The sequence below is a fragment of the Purpureocillium lilacinum genome, assembly GCF_023168085.1.
Source record: "Purpureocillium lilacinum CBS 284.36 DNA, scaffold_2, whole genome shotgun sequence".
NCBI classification, from domain to species: Eukaryota; Fungi; Ascomycota; class Sordariomycetes; order Hypocreales; family Ophiocordycipitaceae; genus Purpureocillium; species Purpureocillium lilacinum.
Genome location: NW_027072112.1, coordinates 464,544 through 485,502, shown reverse-complemented (window position 1 = coordinate 485,502; position 20,959 = coordinate 464,544). Strand labels below are relative to the sequence as shown.

Sequence of the window (20,959 nt, the reverse complement as noted above, 5' to 3'; positions counted from 1 at the left end):
GTTGACGCACCTTCAAGTGCCGCGCTTTGCACGCCGTGCATCCATGCCTCGACTTCCTATGCCGCTGCCGCTGCCTCAGCATCACAGCTGCACGACGGGCTCCGAATTGAGCGCTCGGGCAGCGCGCACACAGAGTCCAATGGCGTGAAAAAGCGGATCTGATCCGACCAAGTGCGCAGAGCCGGACGTGGAGCTGTTGAACCTGTCTCAAGGATTATATGCTTCGTTGAATGCTCGACTCTGCCCGCGATGATGAACGGGAAAGAAGGATCCAAGTTAGGCGCTGATCAGTGATGAGAGCTGCTGCGGATGGTGGCATGGAAATTCGCCACTCAATCCCCAGGGAATCTTTAAATTGAGGTTATTAGGTCCCTGACGTTCCTGAATTATCCGCATGATGACTGCCTGCCTGCAAGGTTAAACGGCAACCTTAGTCGAGCTTGTTCGACCTACCGCCCGTGGCGTGGCGACGGCAGCACAGTTCGGCCCCCAAGCGTGATGCATTGTTGGACGGCCGCAGGGCTGTGCCGACGATCACGGCGTCGCCACCCGGGGCGGCCAGCGAATGACGGGTGGGCACTGGGGGCGGCGAGGCCCGGCGATGAAGGGATCCCGGCAGGGATCATGGCAGGTGCTTGTTGAACATTGGTTAGACTCGCCAGATTGTCTCCAGGCGGCCATTTGGTCTGCAGGGAGGTGCAAGGTTTCGCGCATCAGTGGGGTATCAGTTAGGCGAGCCCGAGGCCCGAACCTCCTGGAGGGTCCAAGGCTCCAGTGCCACCCTGGGGGCGACGGCGAAAGTTAACTTGAACTGTCAACGTAGCTTGTGGTGATCTGGCGAGATGGATCAAGGCTTGTGGAAACAGCATTGTTTCTATGATACTGGCTGATTGGACTACCGTAAATTTATCTTTATGTAGTGGTGAAATTATAGACATAGCTCCGAGGCAAGGATCACTCGTCCGGCCTTTCGATGGCGGGCGGCCCATTACGCTAACATCTCCAGCTCCATTGACCACATCTCCCACCGTCCTTTAGCTCACAGTCCGGCCCTTTGTGCCCCTCGTCAACCGTCAACCGCGAGGCCAGAGCCGCACTCCCTGCTCCTATCTAGGCTCGCCCGGCTCCTATTTTTTCTATTTATGACTTTCAAAGTGTCCAGCTCAGCCCAGAGCCAGCACCTTCATCCTGTCAAACAGAGGCGTGCCCAAGCCCGTCGCCGGATCCCACCCCGGGACGGCAGCCCACTCCGCGCCGGGCACCACGGGCGCCGGCTTGCCGCTGAAGCTGGTTCCGACGCAGCCCTTGGACGCTCCGTTGACGATGCTTTGTTGCGTCAGCCTCCGGGAACATAATCCAATGGGAGTGAGTAGCAAGCGTCGTTGAAGGGCGTCTTACTCTGTGAAGCCAAGGCTGCCAATCTTGTATAGCCACGGGTTGAGAAACCCCATGGTGGGTAGACCTCGCTGTAGTCGCAGCTCGTTGAGTAGCGCAATCATGGAGGCAAAGACGGGTGCCGACGCGCTGCAGGTTGTCAGTCAGTCAGTCACCATCTCGCTGCATGACTGTGAGCTTCAGACAACGCACCTCGTCCCATCAGCGTTGTCGACCTTGCCATGATCAAAGATCTGATACCCCATCGCCTGCGCCGACACATCAGGAAACCCCCGCCCCCGAGCATTATACAACCCCTTCCACCTACCCCCCAGACGCGCGAGGTACTCCCCCACGGCCACCTCCTGCCAGGCCGGCCGCGGCCAGTACTCAGAGAAGCCGCCCGAGGAGAGGTTCCACGCGACCTCCGGGCCGTGGCCGTGCGTGCCGCCCACGGACGTCACGTACGGGCACGAGGCCGGGAACGCGGGCAGGAACTTGGTCGTGTTGGTGCCGTCGTTGGACAGGCACGAGACGCCGGGCCCCTGGTCGCCCGAGCTGGCGATGACAGAGACGCCGCGCGTGCCGAGCTGCCCGATCATGTCGCAGATGCGCTGCGCGTGCGCCCGCGGCACGTCCTGCTCGTTGACGCCGTAGGAGATGGACACGACCCGCGGGAGGGCGGAGTCGTCGAGGTCGAGCAGGTAGCTGAAGAAGACGTCGTAGGGCTCGACCCACTGCGTGTCGGGGTCCCAGATGCTGTGAGGGCGAGGGGGGCGTTGTCAGCGGACCAGTCACTTCGCGTTGAGCTTCCCCCAACCACCTAGGTAGCTATGAAGAGGTCTCGAGGGGCAAGGCGGGCGGGTGACCTACTCCAGATCAGGGGTAAAGTCATGGTCCTCGCCGCCGACGGCATAGTACGTCACGGGCACGGGGTACGCCATGCCCACGGCGTACTGGATATCGAGGTTCGCCTCGCCGCTGTGCTCGTATGCTTCGTCTTGCGGGTTGCTCCCCCCGTTGACCAGCGCCGTCGAGAAGTTGGCGCCCACCGCGTCGGGCATCAGCGCGGCGAGGAACTTGTCCAGCTGGGCGTACTGCGCTGCCTGGCCGCTGAAGCCCGCGATGCCGAGACGCGACCTGGCGTGTGCCGGTAGTTGCGACGGCGCGAAGCCGTTGCCGTTGGTGTAATCGTCCATGTGGTACAGCGCGCGGAGGGATGCTGGCGTGACTTTTCCGCCGCACGACGGCGTCGTTGAGGGTGGTTCCCTGCGGGCTGTGAGCATGCTTTGGGACGTCTCTGACGCCGTCCTCCGGGCTGGGAAGCGCTTTTGAGGCTTGCTCGTAGATCTGACCTCTGGCGCTCGGTGGACAAAGGCGACATGAGCCCTCAGAGCCGCCGTCGACTCTTTCTCTCCGTCCACCAGCCCCCTCTCGTCCGCAGTCGCCCCATGACGCGCACCAAGCCTCAAAAGGCGCTCAGCATCAGAAGTCGACACCCGCGCCTCGATAACCTGTCCACCATCACGGACATCTTCCTCCGGCACGCCAGCCTCGGCGAGCCACCGCTTGACGGCATCGACAGACGACTGGCGCGGCTGCAGCAGCGCCCTGGCCTCCTCCCGGCTCAAGAACCTGCCGTACTTTTCGCCATCCGGGTCAGACAAGTCCGCGAGCGTCGACTCCAGGAGGTGGCGGTCCGCGGGGCGCAGCGAGATGACGACGTCCTGGAAGCTCTCGTGGCGGTAGTGATGGTGGACTGGTTCGTCTGCCGAGGAGGCGTCGTATCGGTGGTTCTGGTGCTGGTGAGCGGAAGAGGCGAGATTAGATCTGGTGGACAGGAGAGCTGCGCTCAGAACCTCCAGGAGCCTCATGTTTCCGTATGGCGCCTACGTCGCGACGCTCAAGGGGTTCGGCGGTCGGGATGAGGAGCTGCAGACGGCACATAGCTCAGCGAGTTCTTCTATACCTGGCCAAGCTGCCGGTTGTGCAACAGCCGCCGCCTCCTGAGAGATTACAGCATATGCATGCCTAGACACGACGACATGATAACTGTTGAAATTGGGGGCGCATCGGAATCAAACCACCCACATCACCCGGTTCAAGTCATCACATCGCATCGCTCTGCCATCGCACCCACGACTCGGCAGTACCGCCCCCCTTTCCTCCCCCGCAAAAGACTTTCCCACCGCCAATTCCTCCATACATACACATACGTGCAGACATATACGAGGACGCACGCCAGCAGCCAAACCGCAGCGGCTACTTGCATTTGACGGGATACGAAGTCAGGGGAACGGGGCGTCCCGCCGTTCTTGGCACCCCTGGCCCTGGGGGCAAACTCCGTAGGTTGGTCCGTGTGCTGCGGCGTGACACTGCCCGCTCGTTCGACTGGGTGCGTTTCAGCGGGAGGAAACGCAACGCATTGGTTGGAGAGCGCGGAAGCCTCCTCGACGACACGGACCATGTCACGTCGGAACTATTGCGAGGCGTTCAGGCCCTTGTCGGGGGGTTTGCCTTGGCGATGCCTCTGGCAGCCGATTTCGGGGAAGAACGTTTGCGGAGACAAGAAGCAGCTGGAGCGCAGTTGAACAAGTTGCTAAACCTGAGTCGGTTCGCGATGGCCGGTATGAGCTTTGGTCAATTACAGGATTGGGGATGGGTACATTGGGAGTTGGGCCCTCTGTGGTGTGACGTAGAAACACGCAATGCATCGGAGCAAAACTGCGGCATCTCGGGCGCGGGTGTCGCTTGCACGGCCCCCGAATCAAGTGCTGTTATTTATACTCACACGCATGCCATGTCTAAATTCGCACAAAGTGGTCGACCCGTACGGGACAAGAAAGTGCAATCGGCCATGGCAGCAAAAACGACCTGGCCTCCGGCCTGGTCCTCACGACGCTCAACGCTCGCTCCAGCTTTCAAAAATTCCATGCCATCTGGAGGATCGTGATATCACAAGGGCGAGGCTTGGTCCTTTCCATCCAATTCGTCCAGTCGACCTCGCCAGGCGTCGCCGGGCCTTCATTGCCACCGCGCCGGCTCACGAGGATCCTGTAGTATTCCCACCATTTGGGAAACCAGCCCGAGAGCTCCCAATCGAGAAGACCAACGATTTGAGGCTGCGGCTGGTCATCCACTAGTATATGGCGGGGGTGGATGTCGCCGTGTGTAAAGACTGAGACGTTGGACCGGGGACACATGTCTTCCACCATTGTCAAGGTAAAGGGCGGTCCGCGACGAGGCTATCGATCGATGATTCGAGTCCGCAGCGTCTCGTCATCCATCACTTCGGGCGCTACATCTCGGTGGTCGCCAACAAGCATATCCAGGCAAGGAAAGCCGTCTGTCGTGCGGTAGTGGCCACTGGGGAGGTCTTCGGGACGCGGGACGTCCCGAATCTGGCTGATGAGATGCCAGATATCTTGACACATGCGATGCTTTTGCGAGTCGACAAGGTCATCCCATACTTCCTTGAGGGTGAAACCATCTATGTAGCTCATGTCTATTTTCCCGTAAAAGGGGGTGCCGCGCTCGTAGAAATGATAGTATTCGCAAGGCCTATGGACGACCGGCGTAGGGACCGTCGGGGCGTGGCGTCGGATAAGTTTCAGCGCCGCCGTTGCTGAAGGTCGCACATTGTAGCCGGCCTTGATGACCAGGTTGGGTTTATGATGTAAAATGACGCTGTGCTTATGTTCAATCTCCCGTTGTACCCAATCCGGGTCGTCCCGGTCGTCTCCAAGCGCAAGGTAACCATGTTAGTGAGGCAACACAATCCAGATGGAGGGTTCTCTCTGTACTTACCGTCAGTGTCGCTCATGGTGAGTGCGTGTCTCCTGCGAGTGGGCTTGGGGTAAAGGCGGAGCGGTGATCACGAATCCAAGGCTTGGGAATGGCAGTAATGTATGGATGACAGGAGAGCCTTTGGTAGGCTTGGACGAGAGCTGACTCCGGCGCCTCGAGCAAGCCGCCAGCCATAAGTCTTGGCCCGAAGCAAGCGCAGCCGTCTGTTACCAAACTGAAGGGTTGCGTGATGATCGTGACGTCCCGACGAAGCTCGCTACCCAAATATCGTAGAAGGTGCTGCCGCTGCAGGGAAGAGTTCTTACCCCAAGGTAGAGCTCGCCATGGGAAGGAGCTCGCCGCAGGCGCCCCCGAAGGCCCCACGGAGGGAAGAGTCAACCCCCTTTACGTCCCATTGATGATCACTGTAGTAGGTGGTGGCTCTGCAGCACTTGGGGTGTCGCGTATTCTGTAGGTACTCAGCGCGGTTGCGTGCGGCCCAGCCGCCACCCGTAGTCGTTGATGACTGCATGCTAATAACAGCTGATGGATGCCCGGGGCATAGCTTGAGCACGCAACTTCTCCCCAGCTCTGAAGAGGAAAAAGCGTCGTCGAACTGGAGTCGCGCCAGATCAGCAGGTGGCTCCACCGCCACCAAGTCTGCTCCAGCACATCGGCATGAGCCGTGATCGACCAGCCGCCCATGCTCGCATCGATGCAACCGCCTTGCAATTAGACAAGTCAATCCTTGCAGTAGTCCGCATGGCATATCGCTCAATAGATACAAGATGCCCCAACGCCTGTTCCGCGCAACGCCCCATGATACCGTATGCTGCCGCCGTCTATTCGTCGTAACCATTCTTGTTGCCAATCATGCCCTGGCCACCGCCGCTCCGTCTCCTCTTGCCAATCACCTCCTTGATAAACTCGGTCATGGTGAAGCCCCAATGGCCTGCCACGAGGACGCCGCTGAGGACGTTGATGAGCTTGACGGCAAACAACAGCATGCCGTCGCGGTTCTCGTGGACGGAGAGCAGAATCGGCTCAATGTCGTACTTGAAGAAGACGCCCGGCACGATGTCCTCCGTCACCTCCTTGCTCTGGGCGGTGACCGCGTACTGGTTGGTGAAGAGGGACTTGGAGCCCACGGTGTAGACGGTGGGCACCACGGACAGGTAGTACTGGAACTTGTGAAAGTTTGCGCTGGCGGTGTTGACGGTGAGGTCTAGCGGGTTGACGAGCGACGGGTAGAAGGCGCCGTACGAAAGCTCGTTGATGATGTGCGAAAAGTTGAATCCTGGTTGGGTCAGCGTCGCGACGCAGCAAGGAACCAGGCACAATACTCACTCTCGTGGTCGAGATGGTTACCGCCTTCCATGTAGCCGTGTCCGCGGGCGGTGATGTGGAAGTCTCCTTGCACCTTGTTCAGCTCGAGGGAGCCGTATATGCGGCAGCTATCGGGCGGGCCCTTGACTCTGGGCGTCTTGGCCCAACGCGCCCTCTTCTTCCCCAGGGCGACAATGTCGTGAACGTGCTCCTCGCCGAAGCCTTCGTCCTCGGCCGCCAGGTTCTGCCAGCCCGCGCCGGTGACGACGCGGCCCTCGCTGTCCCTCCCCAGGCGGTGGATGCCGCTGGTGCTGGTCCACTGCGCCCAGCTCGTCTGGTCGCGGTGCAGCTTGGTGGCTGCGAGGATGCGGTCGCCCGCAGCGTCCTGGACGTTGACGTGGAGGTCGCCGCAAGGCATGCGCACGACGGTGTCTAAGTTGATCTGCAGGGACTGGGAGACGCCCTTCTCGACGGCAAAGTCGTGCGTCTCGGAGCCGCGCCACCAGCGGGCGACCTCGCTCCAGAGGAGGATGACGGAGACGACGGCCATGGCGACGGTCCACTTCCCGCCGCCGGATGTCCTCGTCACATATTGCGGCTTCGACTTGGCTGCAGGTAACACGTATTAGCTAGCGGCCAAAGACGAGAGGGAGACGGCAGCATACGGAAAGCATCAAAGGCCTTGACGATGTTGTTCCCCGAGGCGCCAAAGTCGTCCTCCCGGAGGTCGGTCTTCTCGAAGCCATTCATGGTGGCCGTTGAAATGTTGCCTCAATGGAATCGCGTAGCCATTCGAGACTAGAGCACCGTCGCACCAGAGTTGCGCCGCGGGCTCAATGGTTTGGTCGTGCGAGAGAGTGCCGAGTCGAGGTTGCACCTCGGTGCTGCTGGCGCTTGGGAATTGAAGCTTTGAGGACAGCTTGCATGCCACCAGCTGCTGTGCAGGGCCCCTGCAGGGGTGATGGGGTGCTGTCTCAGGCGGGAGTAAAGTCGGCCCGCACAGCCACGGTTGTAGGCATTGTCGGGCAGGCCAGCTTGGCTGCGCCACGTGTGGCTGCGGCTGGTCACGATGCACCTACCAGCCAGGGCATTGAATCAATTTGAATGCTAAGTGTGATCATTTTGAGCTTTTGCTTGCATTAGCTGGACTCTAAGCATGTGTAAAGTCGCTTGTCGAATGAGATCGTCCATGAAAAGCTTTCCCGGCAAAACACGCTGTAGCACAAACCTGCGACACCACCTGTTACGGAGGATGCCCGCCACCAGAAGTTACACGGGCCGTCGCTGCTTTTTAAGCGGTCTTCGTTCAGCCGTGCACTTTGACAAGACACGTCATCTAATTGCGCGCAGTTAGTCGATAGGCTACCCGCAGTGTGTCATTGCAACTGCCGTGCTGCCTGTCATTCAACACGAGCATTGTGGTGCGATACGAAGTATCGAGTCTCAAACAATAAGCCAAGGCACGAGGTACTTCTCACCAGGTACCGCTTCCCACCAAATGTGGACCTTCTTGCCAAGGACAAACGTGGCAGCAGGGACGTTCCAGGGTCCAGTGGATGCGACAAAGCGTTCCACCCTTAGCACCATACGCTGTCGCACCTTGCCGGGCCCGTTAGTGCTTTAGTGGGCACGCTCTCGCTCGCTGGAACGGCTCAGGTGGGCCAAGACGTGCCCAGACGCTTGGATCGGCGGTGTCGGCCTGGCCCTTGAACCATGGATCTTCCCCAGATATCATCCATCGCGACTGCAGCGGCCACGGCAGATGTGCAGGCGTCGCGTCGGGCCAGAATTCCGGCGATTGAATGCCTCATGGGCACGGCGGCGCAGCCGTTGCGCGAGTGGCGCCATGGCGCACAAGGTACAGTAAGCCGCCGCCATCTGAAGACCAAGCAGGGCCTGGCCGTCCCTGGGGCGGCGGCGGCCCCGGGCTCTTGCGAGAAGGCCCGAGGGCGAGCACTGGCGCCTCGCTTCGTATTCTGTGCATGCATTTGCCGTCTCGTACCCGATTCCAGGTGCGAGGCATTCAGCCACGGGCGCACTGGCAGACGGGACTGAAAAGCCAAGCCACCTGGCCGGCCGCTGACGTGCCAGTGCCACCGCCGTCGCTGTTGAGGTCCCTGTGGTCGGTCGGCTGAACCGGCTCAGTGGTCTGGTGCCGTTCTTGCCGCGCGCTCCCGTGCCACCTGCCTCACTATTTGTCGTTAGCCTGCCACCCGACCTCACCCATTCTGTTGCCCCCTGATTCCTGTTTCCCTCCGCTGTGGTTACGACTTCAACTCCCACACTCGCTCATTCACCGGTCACCATCGGCGCCTTGTCTGTGCCGCGATATCCATCGCCGTCGCCATCGCCATCGCCGTCCTCTCTTGCGCGCTTGGCCCTGCGTTCGTTGCCTGCGTCTTTTGTACGTCGACGGGACCGACACCGACGTCGACGCCGACAGCTTTACGAACCGCCCGCACGCTACCGTCGCGCATGAAGACAACCTGACAGACTCGCGCCGCTGCGTTCTCATCCCCGTTTTCGCTCGCTACACACCCGCAGTTGACGCGAACTCGGCGTGACATTATCGCAAGATGAAGCGATCGTTCACGCCCGCAGTCGCTGCGGCGCTGCTCTCCGCCGCCACGTTGACCGCCGGTCAAACCTCGCCGTTTTCTGTTGACACGGACGGTACGGCGCCTCCCCCACACTTCCCTGGTTTGATTTCATGACCCCGTGGTGCTGACCTGCGCAGATGCGATCCTCAAGAGCGCTGGCACGCTTGCGTGGGATATGCTCCAGTACTACAAAGGCAATCTATCCGGACAGACGCCCGGCATCCTCCCAGGACCGCCTCCTGCCGGCGACTACTACTGGTGGGAGGGTGGTGCCATGTGGGGGACTCTGATCGATTACTGGGCTTGGACCGGCGACTCCTCGTACAACGACCTCATCATGCAGGCCATGCAGTTCCAAATCGGCGAAAACAAGGCCTATATGCCTCATAACGTCACCGCCTCTCTCGGCAACGATGACCAGGGTTTCTGGGGCATGTCCGCCATGGCAGCCGCTGAGATGAAGTTCCCGAACCCGCCCTCGGATAGGCCTGGCTGGCTGGCACTTGCTCAAGCCGTCTTCAACACTCAGGCCAGTCCTGATCGCCACGACGATACCTGCGGTGGCGGGCTTCGCTGGCAGATTCCGTTTGCAAACAACGGCTACAACTACAAGAACAGTGGGTTCACAAGGTTCCCGATAGAGAGGATGAAACGCTAACTTTGACAGGCATCGCCAACGGCTGCTTCTTCAACATTGGTGCGCGCCTTTACCGGTACACCGGAAACAAGACTTTTGAGGACTGGGCTGTCAAGACGTGGGATTGGATGGAAAAGGTCAACTTCATCGACAACGAGACCTACGCCATCTACGACGGCGGAAACGTTGGCAATAACTGCACAGATATCAACAAGGCGCAGTTTTCGTACAACAACGGCGTCTTTGCGCTGGGCGCGGCCTTCATGTGGAATGCGGTAAGTCACCCCGCGGCAGTACCAGGCGAGTGGCACTAACGAGCGCAGACCGAGGACGACCAGTGGAAGACGAGGACGAACCGCCTGATCGAACACGGTCTCAAGACCTTCTTCCCCGACGGCGTCGCTGTCGAGATCTCTTGCGAGAACGCAGGAACCTGCACAACGGATATGCTTACGTTCAAAGGCTTCGTGCACCGATGGTACGCCACAATTACGCAGATTGCACCCTTCACCGCAAGCACCATCCTCCCCGTCCTGAAGAAGTCGGCAGCGGCAGCTGTCAGCCAATGCACCGGAGGCGACCTGGGCCGACAGTGCGGCTTTAAGTGGGCAAGCGGCAAGTACGACGGCAAGACGGGCGCGGGTCAGGAAATGAGCGTCCTGGCGGCCGTGTCGTCGCAGCTCATTGGCAAGAAGCCCGTAGCAGCGCCAGTCACGTCCAAGACGGGCGGCACGTCGGAGGGCAACCCGAACGCGGGCTCGGGCGGCGACGACTTCCAGAAGGAGGAGAAGCCCATCACGACGGGCGACCGTGCGGGCGCGGGTATCCTGACGGCCGTCGTGCTGGGATCGGCTTGCGGCATGTTTGGGTGGATGAGCATGGGCATCTAATCGGTGTCGCAGCGCCTCGTGTAGAGTCTGGTTTAATGCTTGGGTAGCGATGGACGACGAGACGGCGTGCTTTTCGGCGTTACAGGCCCAGGACTGCGGCAAATGCTTTCCTTGAAGTTATACGAATACAGATACATTTTATCTATCAGAATGAGACGCCTTGGCTCTCCGTTGTCGTCGCTGCCGAAGCCAGAAAGGACTGGCGAGACGGATGCGCTAAAATCTGACTGGCGGGAGATGCTCTGCGCAAGGGCTATTTTGGTTAACTTTGGTGCTGTTGATGGCGATCCTGCTGACGGCGTGTGCCGGGCCAGCAGCCGAGACGTCACTGTGCCGCAGGCGGCAACTATTCGCGTATAACATGTCGGTTCTCGCCACCTAGTCTTCGGGAGATGCAGCACGATAGCTTCACACCCCACGCGCACAAGCATTCGCCCATCTTCAGCATCAGAACGAGCAACATGGCAGACAAAGAGCCAATCCGCGTCGTCATATGCGGCAAGTCGGAGGAGGTAGGCCGCGGCATCATTGCGGGCCTGCAGCCCGAGGTCGAAGGTAAGCCCATCCATTCCATAACACACACCGTCTCACAACAACTCCTCCTCCGGCGAGAGATCCTCCGCACACTGTCACAGGGGGAGAACACCGACTCACCAGCGCGCGCGTCGCCGACTCTAGTGATCCACTTTGGGCTCTCGCCGGCGGCCCTCGCGGCGGAGCTGCCGGCCGTGCTGGCGGGGCGGGCGCCGGCGTCGGCGTCGAGCGGGCTCGGCACGGGGAACTACCAGGAGGAGGAGGGGGGGAGGCCGAGGCGGCCGCGGGCGGTGGTGTTTGGGGGTGCGTGGGACGGGGCGGACGTGGAGACGGTGCGGGCGGCGGTGCGCGGCTGCGGCGGGGAGGGGGACGGGGTGGTGATGCTGCGGCATGATGGGCGGAAGCCGAGTCCGCCGCTGGGGCCGGCGTATGGACCGCATGTGGTGCAGAGGGTGAAGGACGTGCTGGGGAGGCTGGTGAGGGGAGAGGAGGTGGAGTGGGCGGGGGAAGGGGTGGTTTGGTATTGAGATGGAGATGGGAGTGGTTGACATGTTGACGTCTTGGTGTTTTACGCAGATGTCATGATCATCCAAGTCGAAGCACCGCAGATGTAATCACACAGTCAAGCTACATAGTAACTTATACGATATACTCCGCATAAAGCTTCAACGCGATATAAGCACCCAAGAGGGCCAAAGCTGGAGAGTGGCGACACGTCGCGGAACGTCTCTGGCGAGGAACGAGACGCACTCCGTCAGATCTTGTACGACCGTCAGCGTGCCACTCCCTTCCCGGCCCCGCCCCCCCCCCCCGGCCGCGGTCATATATCTCGTAGTACGCAGGAAGTATCATGTACAATATACGTCAGATGCATCTCGGCTGCGGCCCGCTGCTCACCACTACATGTTCCCAGACGGCCCCCCATTAGGTAATGGCCGCCACCAGCTGGAGTCGCTGGACCACCATCTCGGCGAGAGACGTAGATGGGAGGGCGAATCACCAGTCGACGGGACCTGACGGCAGTGGCCTTGGCCACGAGGCGCTGGGATCTGATATCTGGGGGAAGCGAGCGTGCGTTGGTGTTGGGGTGGAGGGATGCGGGATGTGATGCGGTTACACGACGCACATATGCCGGCACTTGGCGTGTGTTGGCGATGATATACCGCATACTGTCCGTCTCGATCATACACTTGCGAAGGAAAGGGCGCGTTGTTGTTTACTTGCTGCATGGATGGGCGTCCACGGCTCATGAAGGAACGAGCAGCTCGTACTCCACCACGAGCGCCAGGTTGGATACATGAGTCCACCAAACTTGCATCAACAGCAGCAGCAACGAAAGCCGAAACATCATGCCCCAAGGATGCCAGCCACTGCCCCTCGTCAATCTCAACCCCCATCTCCTCCGCACCAAGTGGCCCGCCTGCCGAGGAGCTGCTCTCTCGCGGCACTCACTCCAACAAAGAAGCTGCGCGTCAGCTGACCGTCGCCGCCTCCGTCGCCACGAACGGGTTCGGAGCCCGCCGACGCCGTGCGCCAACAGCAGGCAGGTCACACGCACCAGCAAAAAGCTCTGCTGCACAGCAGAGGTGCTGCAGGTTGGCCCGCGCTTGCTGCAAGCTGTTCCCCACAGCGCGAGCGCCTCCCGTGCGCAGCTGGGGCTAACAACGACAGTTGGAATCCTTCCATGGCGACGGAGGTTCTGGAAGGCTGGCGGGCGGGCGGGGTTGCCGGGTGTTGCGCTTGCGTTGCGCGACGCTCGCCATCTGTGTCGTGATGGGTGTCACTTGGGGTCCCCCGTCTGCTGCGCTACACTGGCACTGTGGCAAGTACCGTACAGTACATTGACCGAATATCTGCAGAGAAATCAAGTAAGGGACCTACCGAAGTACTGCATATGGCATAGTTGCACAGTGCCCTTCACGGTCCCAAGTTCAGAAAGCGCTTCAATCCATCAACCAAACGACGGATGGCCTCCAGGCCGAGTACTCACCTGTGATGGCACAAAATGCAACACAGGGCAGAGTAGGTCAGATTCAGCCGGGCAGGCCAACGTTGCAGCAACAGCGGCAGGCAACCAACGCCCCTCGTCGGGTCCAGAATCCACGGATCCTGTAACCGCCCGTCGCCGCGCCACGACGCAGAGGCCAGGTCACCCGCGCCCGCAGAATTCTTCTTCTTCTTGGGCTTCTGCCCCTCCCCTCGGGCTCTTCCTCCTCATCTTTGGCCACAGCTATGCCCCCTGGGCCTGGCCTGGCCTGCGAGAGGCGCCACAATGACCACCTGACGCAACCCAGCACGCTGCTTGGGCCTGCCAGTCCTGTCCAGGGGCCGGGCCGGGTACCTACCTTACCTACCAACCAGCGGGCCAAAGCATCACTGGCAAAAAAAACTTCCCACGACTCCCAGCCCAGCCGTCCGCGCCATCCCCCCAAGCGGCAAGGCGCGGCGCCTCACGGCCGTTTCCATGGGGTAATGGGAACTCGCCCGCCCGCTCCACCATGCCGAATTTGCAGCGCTTTTGGGAGCTTTTCCAGCAACAGGCGTGTCCCGCCCCCGCGTGCGCGTGACCCGAGCCATCGATCACCCCCCCGCCCAAACATGCTCCACGACATCGCGGAGTGGTGGGACACAATGCCATCATTCCCGCCAAGAAATGCTGGCTTTTTCTTTCTTGCCGTGTGTGGAGCCGCAGTTGGTGCATGAGCTGCTCGTGAGGAGAAAGTTTTTGCCCTGGTGACCTGCGCCTGGCTGGGTTGCTGTCCGTTGCTTGGTCTGGAGAGCGCGGACACACACACCCCGTATAAGTGGCATGTCTGCCTCCCCCGCCTAGCTTACAACACCAAGCTCTCTGCTGTGCAACGACGACGACGATAATTCACACACACACTGCTACATCATTGCACTGTATACATCCATACAGACGCACAAACACATTGACACACACCTCCTCACGGGTCTTGCACTTCCAATTGGACTCCCCGCTTCGTCGCGCGAAACCATCCCTCCGAGCTCACCCCTGCTTTGACTCCGCGCTCCTCACCTCCCGTCCAACACTCCCCGCCGGCATCACATCGCGAGAACATCGCCCACCATGCCGTTCAAGTACTCCGTCACCGAGCCGTCTCCCTCGACGACCTCGTACGTCCGCACCGGCCGCGGCGGCGCCGGCAACGTCCGCCCGTCCACCCACTTCAACAACAGCACCACCACCACCAGTGCCAGCAACAACACCAGCACGACCAGCAACAGCGCACGCCCCCGGCGCTTCTTCACGGGCATCGGCGGCGCCGGCAACGTCGCCTCCGCCGGCACGGCCTCCTCCCCCCTCGACGACGCCATCAGCCATGCCGCCGCGCGCGACAGCGCACCCCCCCTGGGCTACTGCGGCCGCGGCGGCGCCGGCAACAGGTACTACAACGCCCCGGAGCGCTACGTCCGCAAGCCCAGCGACGCGTCGACGTCGTCCGCCGTGTCTGAGGCCTCGAGCGCGCGCAGCTCCATGAGCTCCACGGCCAAGCTGTGGGCGCGCGTCACCCACAAGCAATAAATCACATCACCGCCTCTTCTCTCATCTACGTTTCCCGGCTCCCATTTCCCACTCACAAATCTGGGGGGCCGGGGGGCCGACATTTCTACCCAGTCACGCATGACACACACACGACAAAGAAAGAAGAAAAAGTTGCTGTTGTTTGGATTCGGCGAGGATCTTCTGTTTTTTGAGCGAAAGGCGTTTTACATGGACCATGGGGACCTCAGAGCACATTTGGCAGGCCCAACACCCGCCTGCCGTCTGGTACGGCATTGTTTGCGGCGCGGTAGGCATAGCGACGACGTTGCTTCTGGTGAACTATCTATATACCCCGGGACAGCCTTGGTACGGTTGGCACGCTTGTATTTCTGTACGTATTGTGGACAATGATATGATAATACATCACCGTCGGCGGCCTGCTCTGCCCGTCGACGACACAAGCTCATGTCTCCTGCGCTCACGTCTCCTGTATGTTTGTGCAAGCCCAAGCCAGCGGGCCGCAGCCAGCAGCTCTCCAGGGTATCATTAGGCTCTATCAGACACATGCCTCTTCCACATGCCTGCCTGCCCCACGGCCCGCAACCCGATATTGACAACATGACCATCGGCAGCCCTCTTTCCCGCCGCCGCCCTTTGTAGCCGCCGTCAACGCCCCCCTTGTTCTGCCCATCTCGTCGTCTCACGTAAACTTGGTGTGAATTATGTCCGGGTTCTCGTGCCAGTCGTCGATGCTCACCCACATCTTGCGGAACGTGCTCAGGCCCGCCAGGATGCTGCCGCCGATCCACGTCGAGTACTTGCGCTCCGGCGGCGCAAAGATCTTTATCCGCATGTCCTTGACCGCCAGCTTCTGCAGCTCCGTCAGCAGCCGGTCGCCGAAGCCCTTGGTCAGCGTGCTGCCGCCCGACAGCACGATGTTGCTGTACAGCGACTTGCGCAGGTCCAGGTCCGTCCGGTTGATGGCGTCGACCACGATCTGGTGCACGCCCTGGTACTCGAGGCCGATGATCTCGGGGTCGAAGAGGATCTCTGGCGCGCGGAATCGCTCGGGGCCAATCTGTCGCCGTTAGTCGCCGTCGCGCTGACTCGTCGTCGCGCGGCATGGGGGGCTCACCTTTAACCTGTGCCCGTCGGGCAACACGTACTCGGCGTATTTGCTCTCGTTGGGCTTGACGCCGAGCCAGTCCCGTTCTTCCTTCCTCGGGTCGTGCGCTACGTATGACACGCTCTCCTTGATGAGCCGCACCACCTCCTTCTCGGCACTCGTGTGGAAGACGTAGCCGCTCTTGCGGAGCAGCGTCTGCAGGTGCTCGGTCACGTCTCGGCCGGCCACGTCGATGCGCCGGATGCTGCTCGGCATCGCGAAGCCCTCGTATACGGGCACGGCGTGCGAAACTCCGTCGCCCGAGTCGAGCACGATGCCCGTCGTGCGCCCGCTTGCGTACAGCGACAGGACGGCCTGGATGGACGTGTGCAGTGCGGGGACGTTGAACGTCTCAAAGAGGATCTGGGCGGCCGTGTCGCGGTTGCTGCGGGGGTTGAGGGGCGGCTCCGTCAGGAGCACCGGGTGCTGCTTGCGTCAGTAAGGCGTCGCGGCGACGGGACGGACCAATCTCGACAAACCTCTTCGCTCAACGTCTTGAGACCTTCGCCGTACACGTACTCCCATATCCGCTCCATGTCGTCCCAGTCCGTGACGATGCCGTGCTCCAGCGGGTAGTGGATCTTGAGCAGGCCCCTCAGCTCCGTCGCCGCCTTTTGTCCGATGAAGACATCCCCCTCCAGGGCGCCGGCTAGCACCCGCAGGTGCTTGGGCCGGCCGACCCATGACGGGAAGAAGCACTTGGGCAGGTCGTCCCCCGCGAAGCCGGCGCGAATCGTCCCTGAGCCATTGTCCAGGACGATGGGCGCGTTGTGAAGTATGTCGGTCATCGTTGCGTGTAAGTGCCACCGCGGCAAACCTTGCTCCGTGAGCGCGGAGCGTGTCTTGAGCTCGCCGTCGTCGTGGGCGCGTTCTCGCGAGCTGCTCGGGCGCCCCTGACCGACGATGCCCTAGCTTGCAAGGGCTCGGAGCTCGCAGCATGCACGGGCGCACTAGCTTCCGGCCGAGTTGGTGTCGAGGGATTCGCCAATGGTGCACAAGGCGTGCTCGCGTTAAGATTCAAGAGTGTGGCGGCCTGGGCGTTAGGCCAAAGCAAGGGGGACAATGGTCGAAGCTTGAGCAACGCATCAAGTACACAAAGGAGCGTCGCGTTGGCCAACAGCTCTCCCTGGCGCCACAGCAGTGGACTGGCTGGTGGCTTGGGCGGCGCGGTGAGCCACATCACGTGTGGAAAGGGGCCTCAGGCAGAGAAACCACTTTAAAGTGGTTCGCGTGAGTTCGCGTCTCCCTCCACCAGGACCGCGTCGTCGACGTGCCAGACCGACCAGGTTCCTCTTTCCGACCCTGCAACCGCATCCATTGTCGGCGCTCGCCACAGCCTCGGGACCTTTTTTTCGTGGCTTTGCGTAACCTCTATTTCTTGCCGTCGACGGACTCCCCCATTTGTTCGGATTCACCCCGCAATCACCCTCGTCGTCGCGCGCCGGAGCGCTTAACGGCTTCTGACGACTGACGCCTCTGCAACCGCCAACATGGTCAAGGCCGCCCCCGCCACCGGCCCCGGCATATACAGTGCCACGTACAGCGGGGTGAGTGCTCACTCTATTGGGAAGCCGGCATCGTCTAGAAGCAGTTCATGGCACCGCCGCGTGGACTGGGTGACGATGAAGCCGGTTGAGACCCTCGTATCGGCGAGTGTCCTTGTCTAACCAACGCGCAACAGATACCCGTGTACGAGTATCAGTTCGGTGCCGACCTCAAGGAGCATGTCATGCGACGTCGCCATGACGATTGGATCAATGCGACACACATTTTGAAAGCCGCCGGCTTCGACAAGCCCGCGCGCACGAGGATATTGGAACGGGATGTGCAAAAGGATGTCCACGAAAAGATACAGGGCGGCTATGGCAAATACCAGGGTATGTTGGCTTCCGTTCTCGCGGCGCCGTCATCTAACGCGAGCAGGGACCTGGATCCCCCTCGATGCCGGCCTGGCCCTCGCCCAAAGACACAGCACCTTTGACCGGATACGGCCCATCTTCGAGTTCGTCCCGGGTGACGAGAGCCCGCCGCCTGCGCCCAGGCATGCCACCAAACCCAAAGCCTTCAAGTCCAAACCGCCTCCTGCTGCTCCCAAATGGGGTGCCAGTAAGCGTCCAGTGCCGCCAGCGTTGATGCAGGGAGCCGCGCTCACGCCCTCAGGTTCACTGATGATGCATGATGAATATGATAACGGTGACGCCGTGATGGGCGGCGAGGAGGACACGCCCGACAACCTGACGGTGGCATCCGCCTCGTACATGGCCGAGGACGATCGCTTTGACATGTCGCACATGTCCACCGGGCATAGGAAGCGCAAGCGAGAGGAGCAGAGCCTCCAGGACCTGACGGAGCAGCAGCACGCAGTATACGGCGACGAGCTGCTCGACTACTTCCTGCTATCTAGAAATGAGCAGCCAGCCGTCAAGCCCGACCCTCCACCCAACTTCCAGCCGAACTGGCTCATCGACGCCGAGAACCACACGGCCTTGCACTGGGCGTCGGCCATGGGCGACGTGGACGTCATCAAGCAGCTGAAGCGTTTCAACGCCGGCGTTGCCGTGAAAAACGTCCGCGGCGAGACACCCTTCATGCGCTCCGTCAACTTCACCAACTGCTACGAGAAGCAGTCCTTCCCCACAGTCATGAAAGAGCTCTTCGAGACGGTGGACGCCCGGGACAGCGCCGGCTGCACCGTCATTCACCACGCGGCCGTCATGAAGAACGGCCGCGTCTTTAGCCCGTCGTGCTCGCGATACTACCTAGACCTCATCCTCAACAGGCTTCAAGAGACGCTGGAGCCGGCCGCAGTCCAACAGCTCGTCGACATGCAGGATAACGACGGCAACACTGCGCTGCATCTTGCTGCGCAGAGGAATGCGAGGAAGTGCATCCGTGCACTGCTGGGCCGCCACGCGTCAGCCGACATACCGAACAACGAGGGCGTCCGCGCAGAAGACATCATCGTCGAACTGAATGTTTCCAAAAAGGACCGCGGGCCTCAGCGCTCGTCGTCTCCGTTCGCTCCAGATTCCCAACGCCATGTCTCCTTCCGCGACACCTTCGCCGAGACCACCAACAAGTTTAGAAAGCCGCCACAGTCGTTCCAGTCGGCCGCCGCCACGACGGTACAGTCACGGATATCGCCTCTGATAATGGAAAAGTTTCAGGACCTGGCCAAGAGCTACGACGAGGAGTGGCACGAGAAAGACGTGGCCGAGTCGGAGGCGCACCGCATCCTCACCAACACGCAGGCAGAACTCAACGTTGCACAGCAGCAGATCGCCGAGCTCGAAGCCCAGATGGAACCCGACGATGTGGCGGCCAAGATCATGAACGAGGCCAACCTCGCCAAGCACCAGGTCTTGTCCCTCATCACCCACCAAAACCGCCTGCACATCCACCGCGCGGTCGAGACGGAGCTTACGCGCATCAACGGTGAAGCCGCCGCCGCATCGGAGGAGTCGCAACAGCCCCAGACGTACGAGGAGCGGCTCGCCCTCGCTCGTCAGCTTAGCCAAATGCTCGCGGAGCAGCGGCAGATCGAGACGGACTACGTGGATGCGCTTAGCATGGTCGGCGTAGGCGACAAGATCGAAAAGTACCGAAAACTGCTCAAGCGGTGTCTGGATCCAAAGGACGGAGAGACCCTCGACACAAATCTCGACAGCTTGATTGGCATGATGGAGGAGGAGCGGGAGGAGCACGATGTGGACGTCCCGTCACACGGAGTTGCGGCAGCTGCACTGACGGCCGGCGCACCTGAGCCCATGGACCTCACCCTCGGGGTATAGCGCACCCTGTCGTCCGACCCATTTCTCTAATCCGTACTGGGCGGGCCTCTCCCACGCTTTCCTCGACCTGAGGAATGAATGGCCCTGCTCCGCCCCTCTCCAGCGTCTCAAACATGGTCCCAATTGTCACTTATACCAGGCCTTGCTTATTTCGGTCGCATTTCACAGGGGAGAGTGGTCACGCGCGACCGTGGCTTGGCCGTCGCGAGCTGGGCTTTGCGGAGATGCATTTGGAGGGGCTGGTTGCGGCTCTTTTGTCGGCTCTTGAGCCTTGCTTTTGGTTGCTCATTACTTACGAAGTACGAGGGGCGCAGCGAATGGCGGCGAATGTGTGGCATTGCGTGTATCCGAGGCGAGGGCGATTCAAGTATTGGCGAGTATTGCTACTTCGTGTAAGACTCGTGGCAGGGAGCAGGGTACGACAGTTCTGCATCTACGGCTGGGCGCTTATGGGAGCTGGCGTAACCGAAAACGCTGACCACGGTCACGTTGGAGTTGATCCAGTTCCTCGAGGACTACCGCGTGTACATTAAACCCAGGACGTGTATCTAGCAAGAGCGGATGACGACGCCCTCATCCCTGATTGTCTTGCGTTGCTCCACCGAGATATCGAGGCGCAGTCATGCCCCGCGCCGTGAAGTGGAAAATCAGTGCAAGGCGGCTATCGAATGCAATGGCGCATGCATGTTGCGATTCTGCATGACAATGCGGCTCACTTGAGCAACGGCGATCGGAGCCGGTAAGGCGGGCGGCGTCATGGCTGGCTGGGAGCACGGGCGACCGCCAACAGACGAGCCCAGACTGCGACACCGACGGGGCACTAAACCCGCCGAGTGCACATTCGGCGCGCTGAACTGAACTGACCTGAAATGAACTGAACTGGACCGAAACCGAACCGAAAAACTGAGGTGAGCAGCGAGGTGGCTCTCGCGGGGGGCGGTGAGGCTCATCCCGGGCGGGCGTGACGGGCGGGACCTTTGGATGACACCAGCGGGGATGTTTCGTTCTTTCTTTCCTACGCAAGGCGCCGCCGAACCAGCTCCGCGAAACACGGACACCTGTAACATAGAGACACACCCTCCAGCCGCGGGGGCCTTGGGGGCTCTGCTTGCTTTGCCTCCCCGCCCGCTCGCTGCTTGCGACCGACGACGACGCCACGGCAAGGTGCAGGATGTGAGCGTCAGGTGAGCGCGTACATGTACATGCGTACATCGCACGCCCACCACCGGCAGATCATTCATTTTGTTTCGAGGATAATATTTGGGGCACAAACTGCCCGTCTAGCCGGCCTCTGCGGCTGGCTGGCTGACGGGCCAAGGTGAGATTAGGGGCGGGCGGGCGCAACCCA

The 20,959-nt window shown here is 60.8% G+C and overlaps 7 protein-coding genes across 7 annotated transcripts; 3 read left to right on the top strand and 4 right to left on the bottom strand.

The window, feature by feature from the left end:
* Window positions 1–1,163: 1,163 nt before the first annotated feature.
* On the bottom strand, window positions 1,164–3,248 carry PLICBS_001956 (vesicle formation at the endoplasmic reticulum; the record flags this gene model as incomplete). Its single annotated transcript, XM_018321570.2, has 4 exons — window positions 1,164–1,326; window positions 1,399–1,524; window positions 1,588–2,133; window positions 2,248–3,248. The coding sequence occupies 4 exons, from the start codon at window positions 3,246–3,248 to the stop codon at window positions 1,164–1,166; spliced, it is 1,836 nt and encodes a 611-aa protein (XP_018179049.2).
* A 1,371-nt stretch (window positions 3,249–4,619) lies between these two features.
* PLICBS_001955 (uncharacterized protein) lies at window positions 4,620–5,197 on the bottom strand (the record flags this gene model as incomplete). The annotated part of the gene is made up of 2 exons (XM_018321568.2): window positions 4,620–5,113; window positions 5,182–5,197. The coding sequence occupies 2 exons, from the start codon at window positions 5,195–5,197 to the stop codon at window positions 4,620–4,622; spliced, it is 510 nt and encodes a 169-aa protein (XP_018179047.2).
* An 805-nt stretch (window positions 5,198–6,002) lies between these two features.
* Window positions 6,003–7,236, bottom strand: PLICBS_001954 (uncharacterized protein; the record flags this gene model as incomplete). Its single annotated transcript, XM_018321567.2, has 3 exons — window positions 6,003–6,457; window positions 6,508–7,095; window positions 7,152–7,236. 3 exons carry the CDS (start codon window positions 7,234–7,236, stop codon window positions 6,003–6,005), a joined length of 1,128 nt encoding a protein of 375 aa, XP_018179046.1.
* A 1,826-nt stretch (window positions 7,237–9,062) lies between these two features.
* Window positions 9,063–10,613, top strand: PLICBS_001953 (uncharacterized protein; the record flags this gene model as incomplete). Its single annotated transcript, XM_018321566.1, has 4 exons — window positions 9,063–9,159; window positions 9,224–9,703; window positions 9,754–9,998; window positions 10,047–10,613. 4 exons carry the CDS (start codon window positions 9,063–9,065, stop codon window positions 10,611–10,613), a joined length of 1,389 nt encoding a protein of 462 aa, XP_018179045.1.
* Window positions 10,614–14,238: 3,625 nt separating this feature from the next.
* On the top strand, window positions 14,239–14,694 carry PLICBS_001952 (uncharacterized protein; the record flags this gene model as incomplete). Its single annotated transcript, XM_018321564.2, has 1 exon — window positions 14,239–14,694. The coding sequence occupies one exon, from the start codon at window positions 14,239–14,241 to the stop codon at window positions 14,692–14,694; it is 456 nt and encodes a 151-aa protein (XP_018179043.2).
* Window positions 14,695–15,355: 661 nt separating this feature from the next.
* On the bottom strand, window positions 15,356–16,608 carry PLICBS_001951 (actin-like protein; the record flags this gene model as incomplete). Its single annotated transcript, XM_018321563.2, has 3 exons — window positions 15,356–15,733; window positions 15,791–16,246; window positions 16,300–16,608. 3 exons carry the CDS (start codon window positions 16,606–16,608, stop codon window positions 15,356–15,358), a joined length of 1,143 nt encoding a protein of 380 aa, XP_018179042.1.
* A 702-nt stretch (window positions 16,609–17,310) lies between these two features.
* On the top strand, window positions 17,311–19,611 carry PLICBS_001950 (uncharacterized protein; the record flags this gene model as incomplete). Its single annotated transcript, XM_018321562.2, has 4 exons — window positions 17,311–17,367; window positions 17,502–17,697; window positions 17,744–17,926; window positions 17,981–19,611. The coding sequence occupies 4 exons, from the start codon at window positions 17,311–17,313 to the stop codon at window positions 19,609–19,611; spliced, it is 2,067 nt and encodes a 688-aa protein (XP_018179041.2).
* Window positions 19,612–20,959: the final 1,348 nt, after the last annotated feature.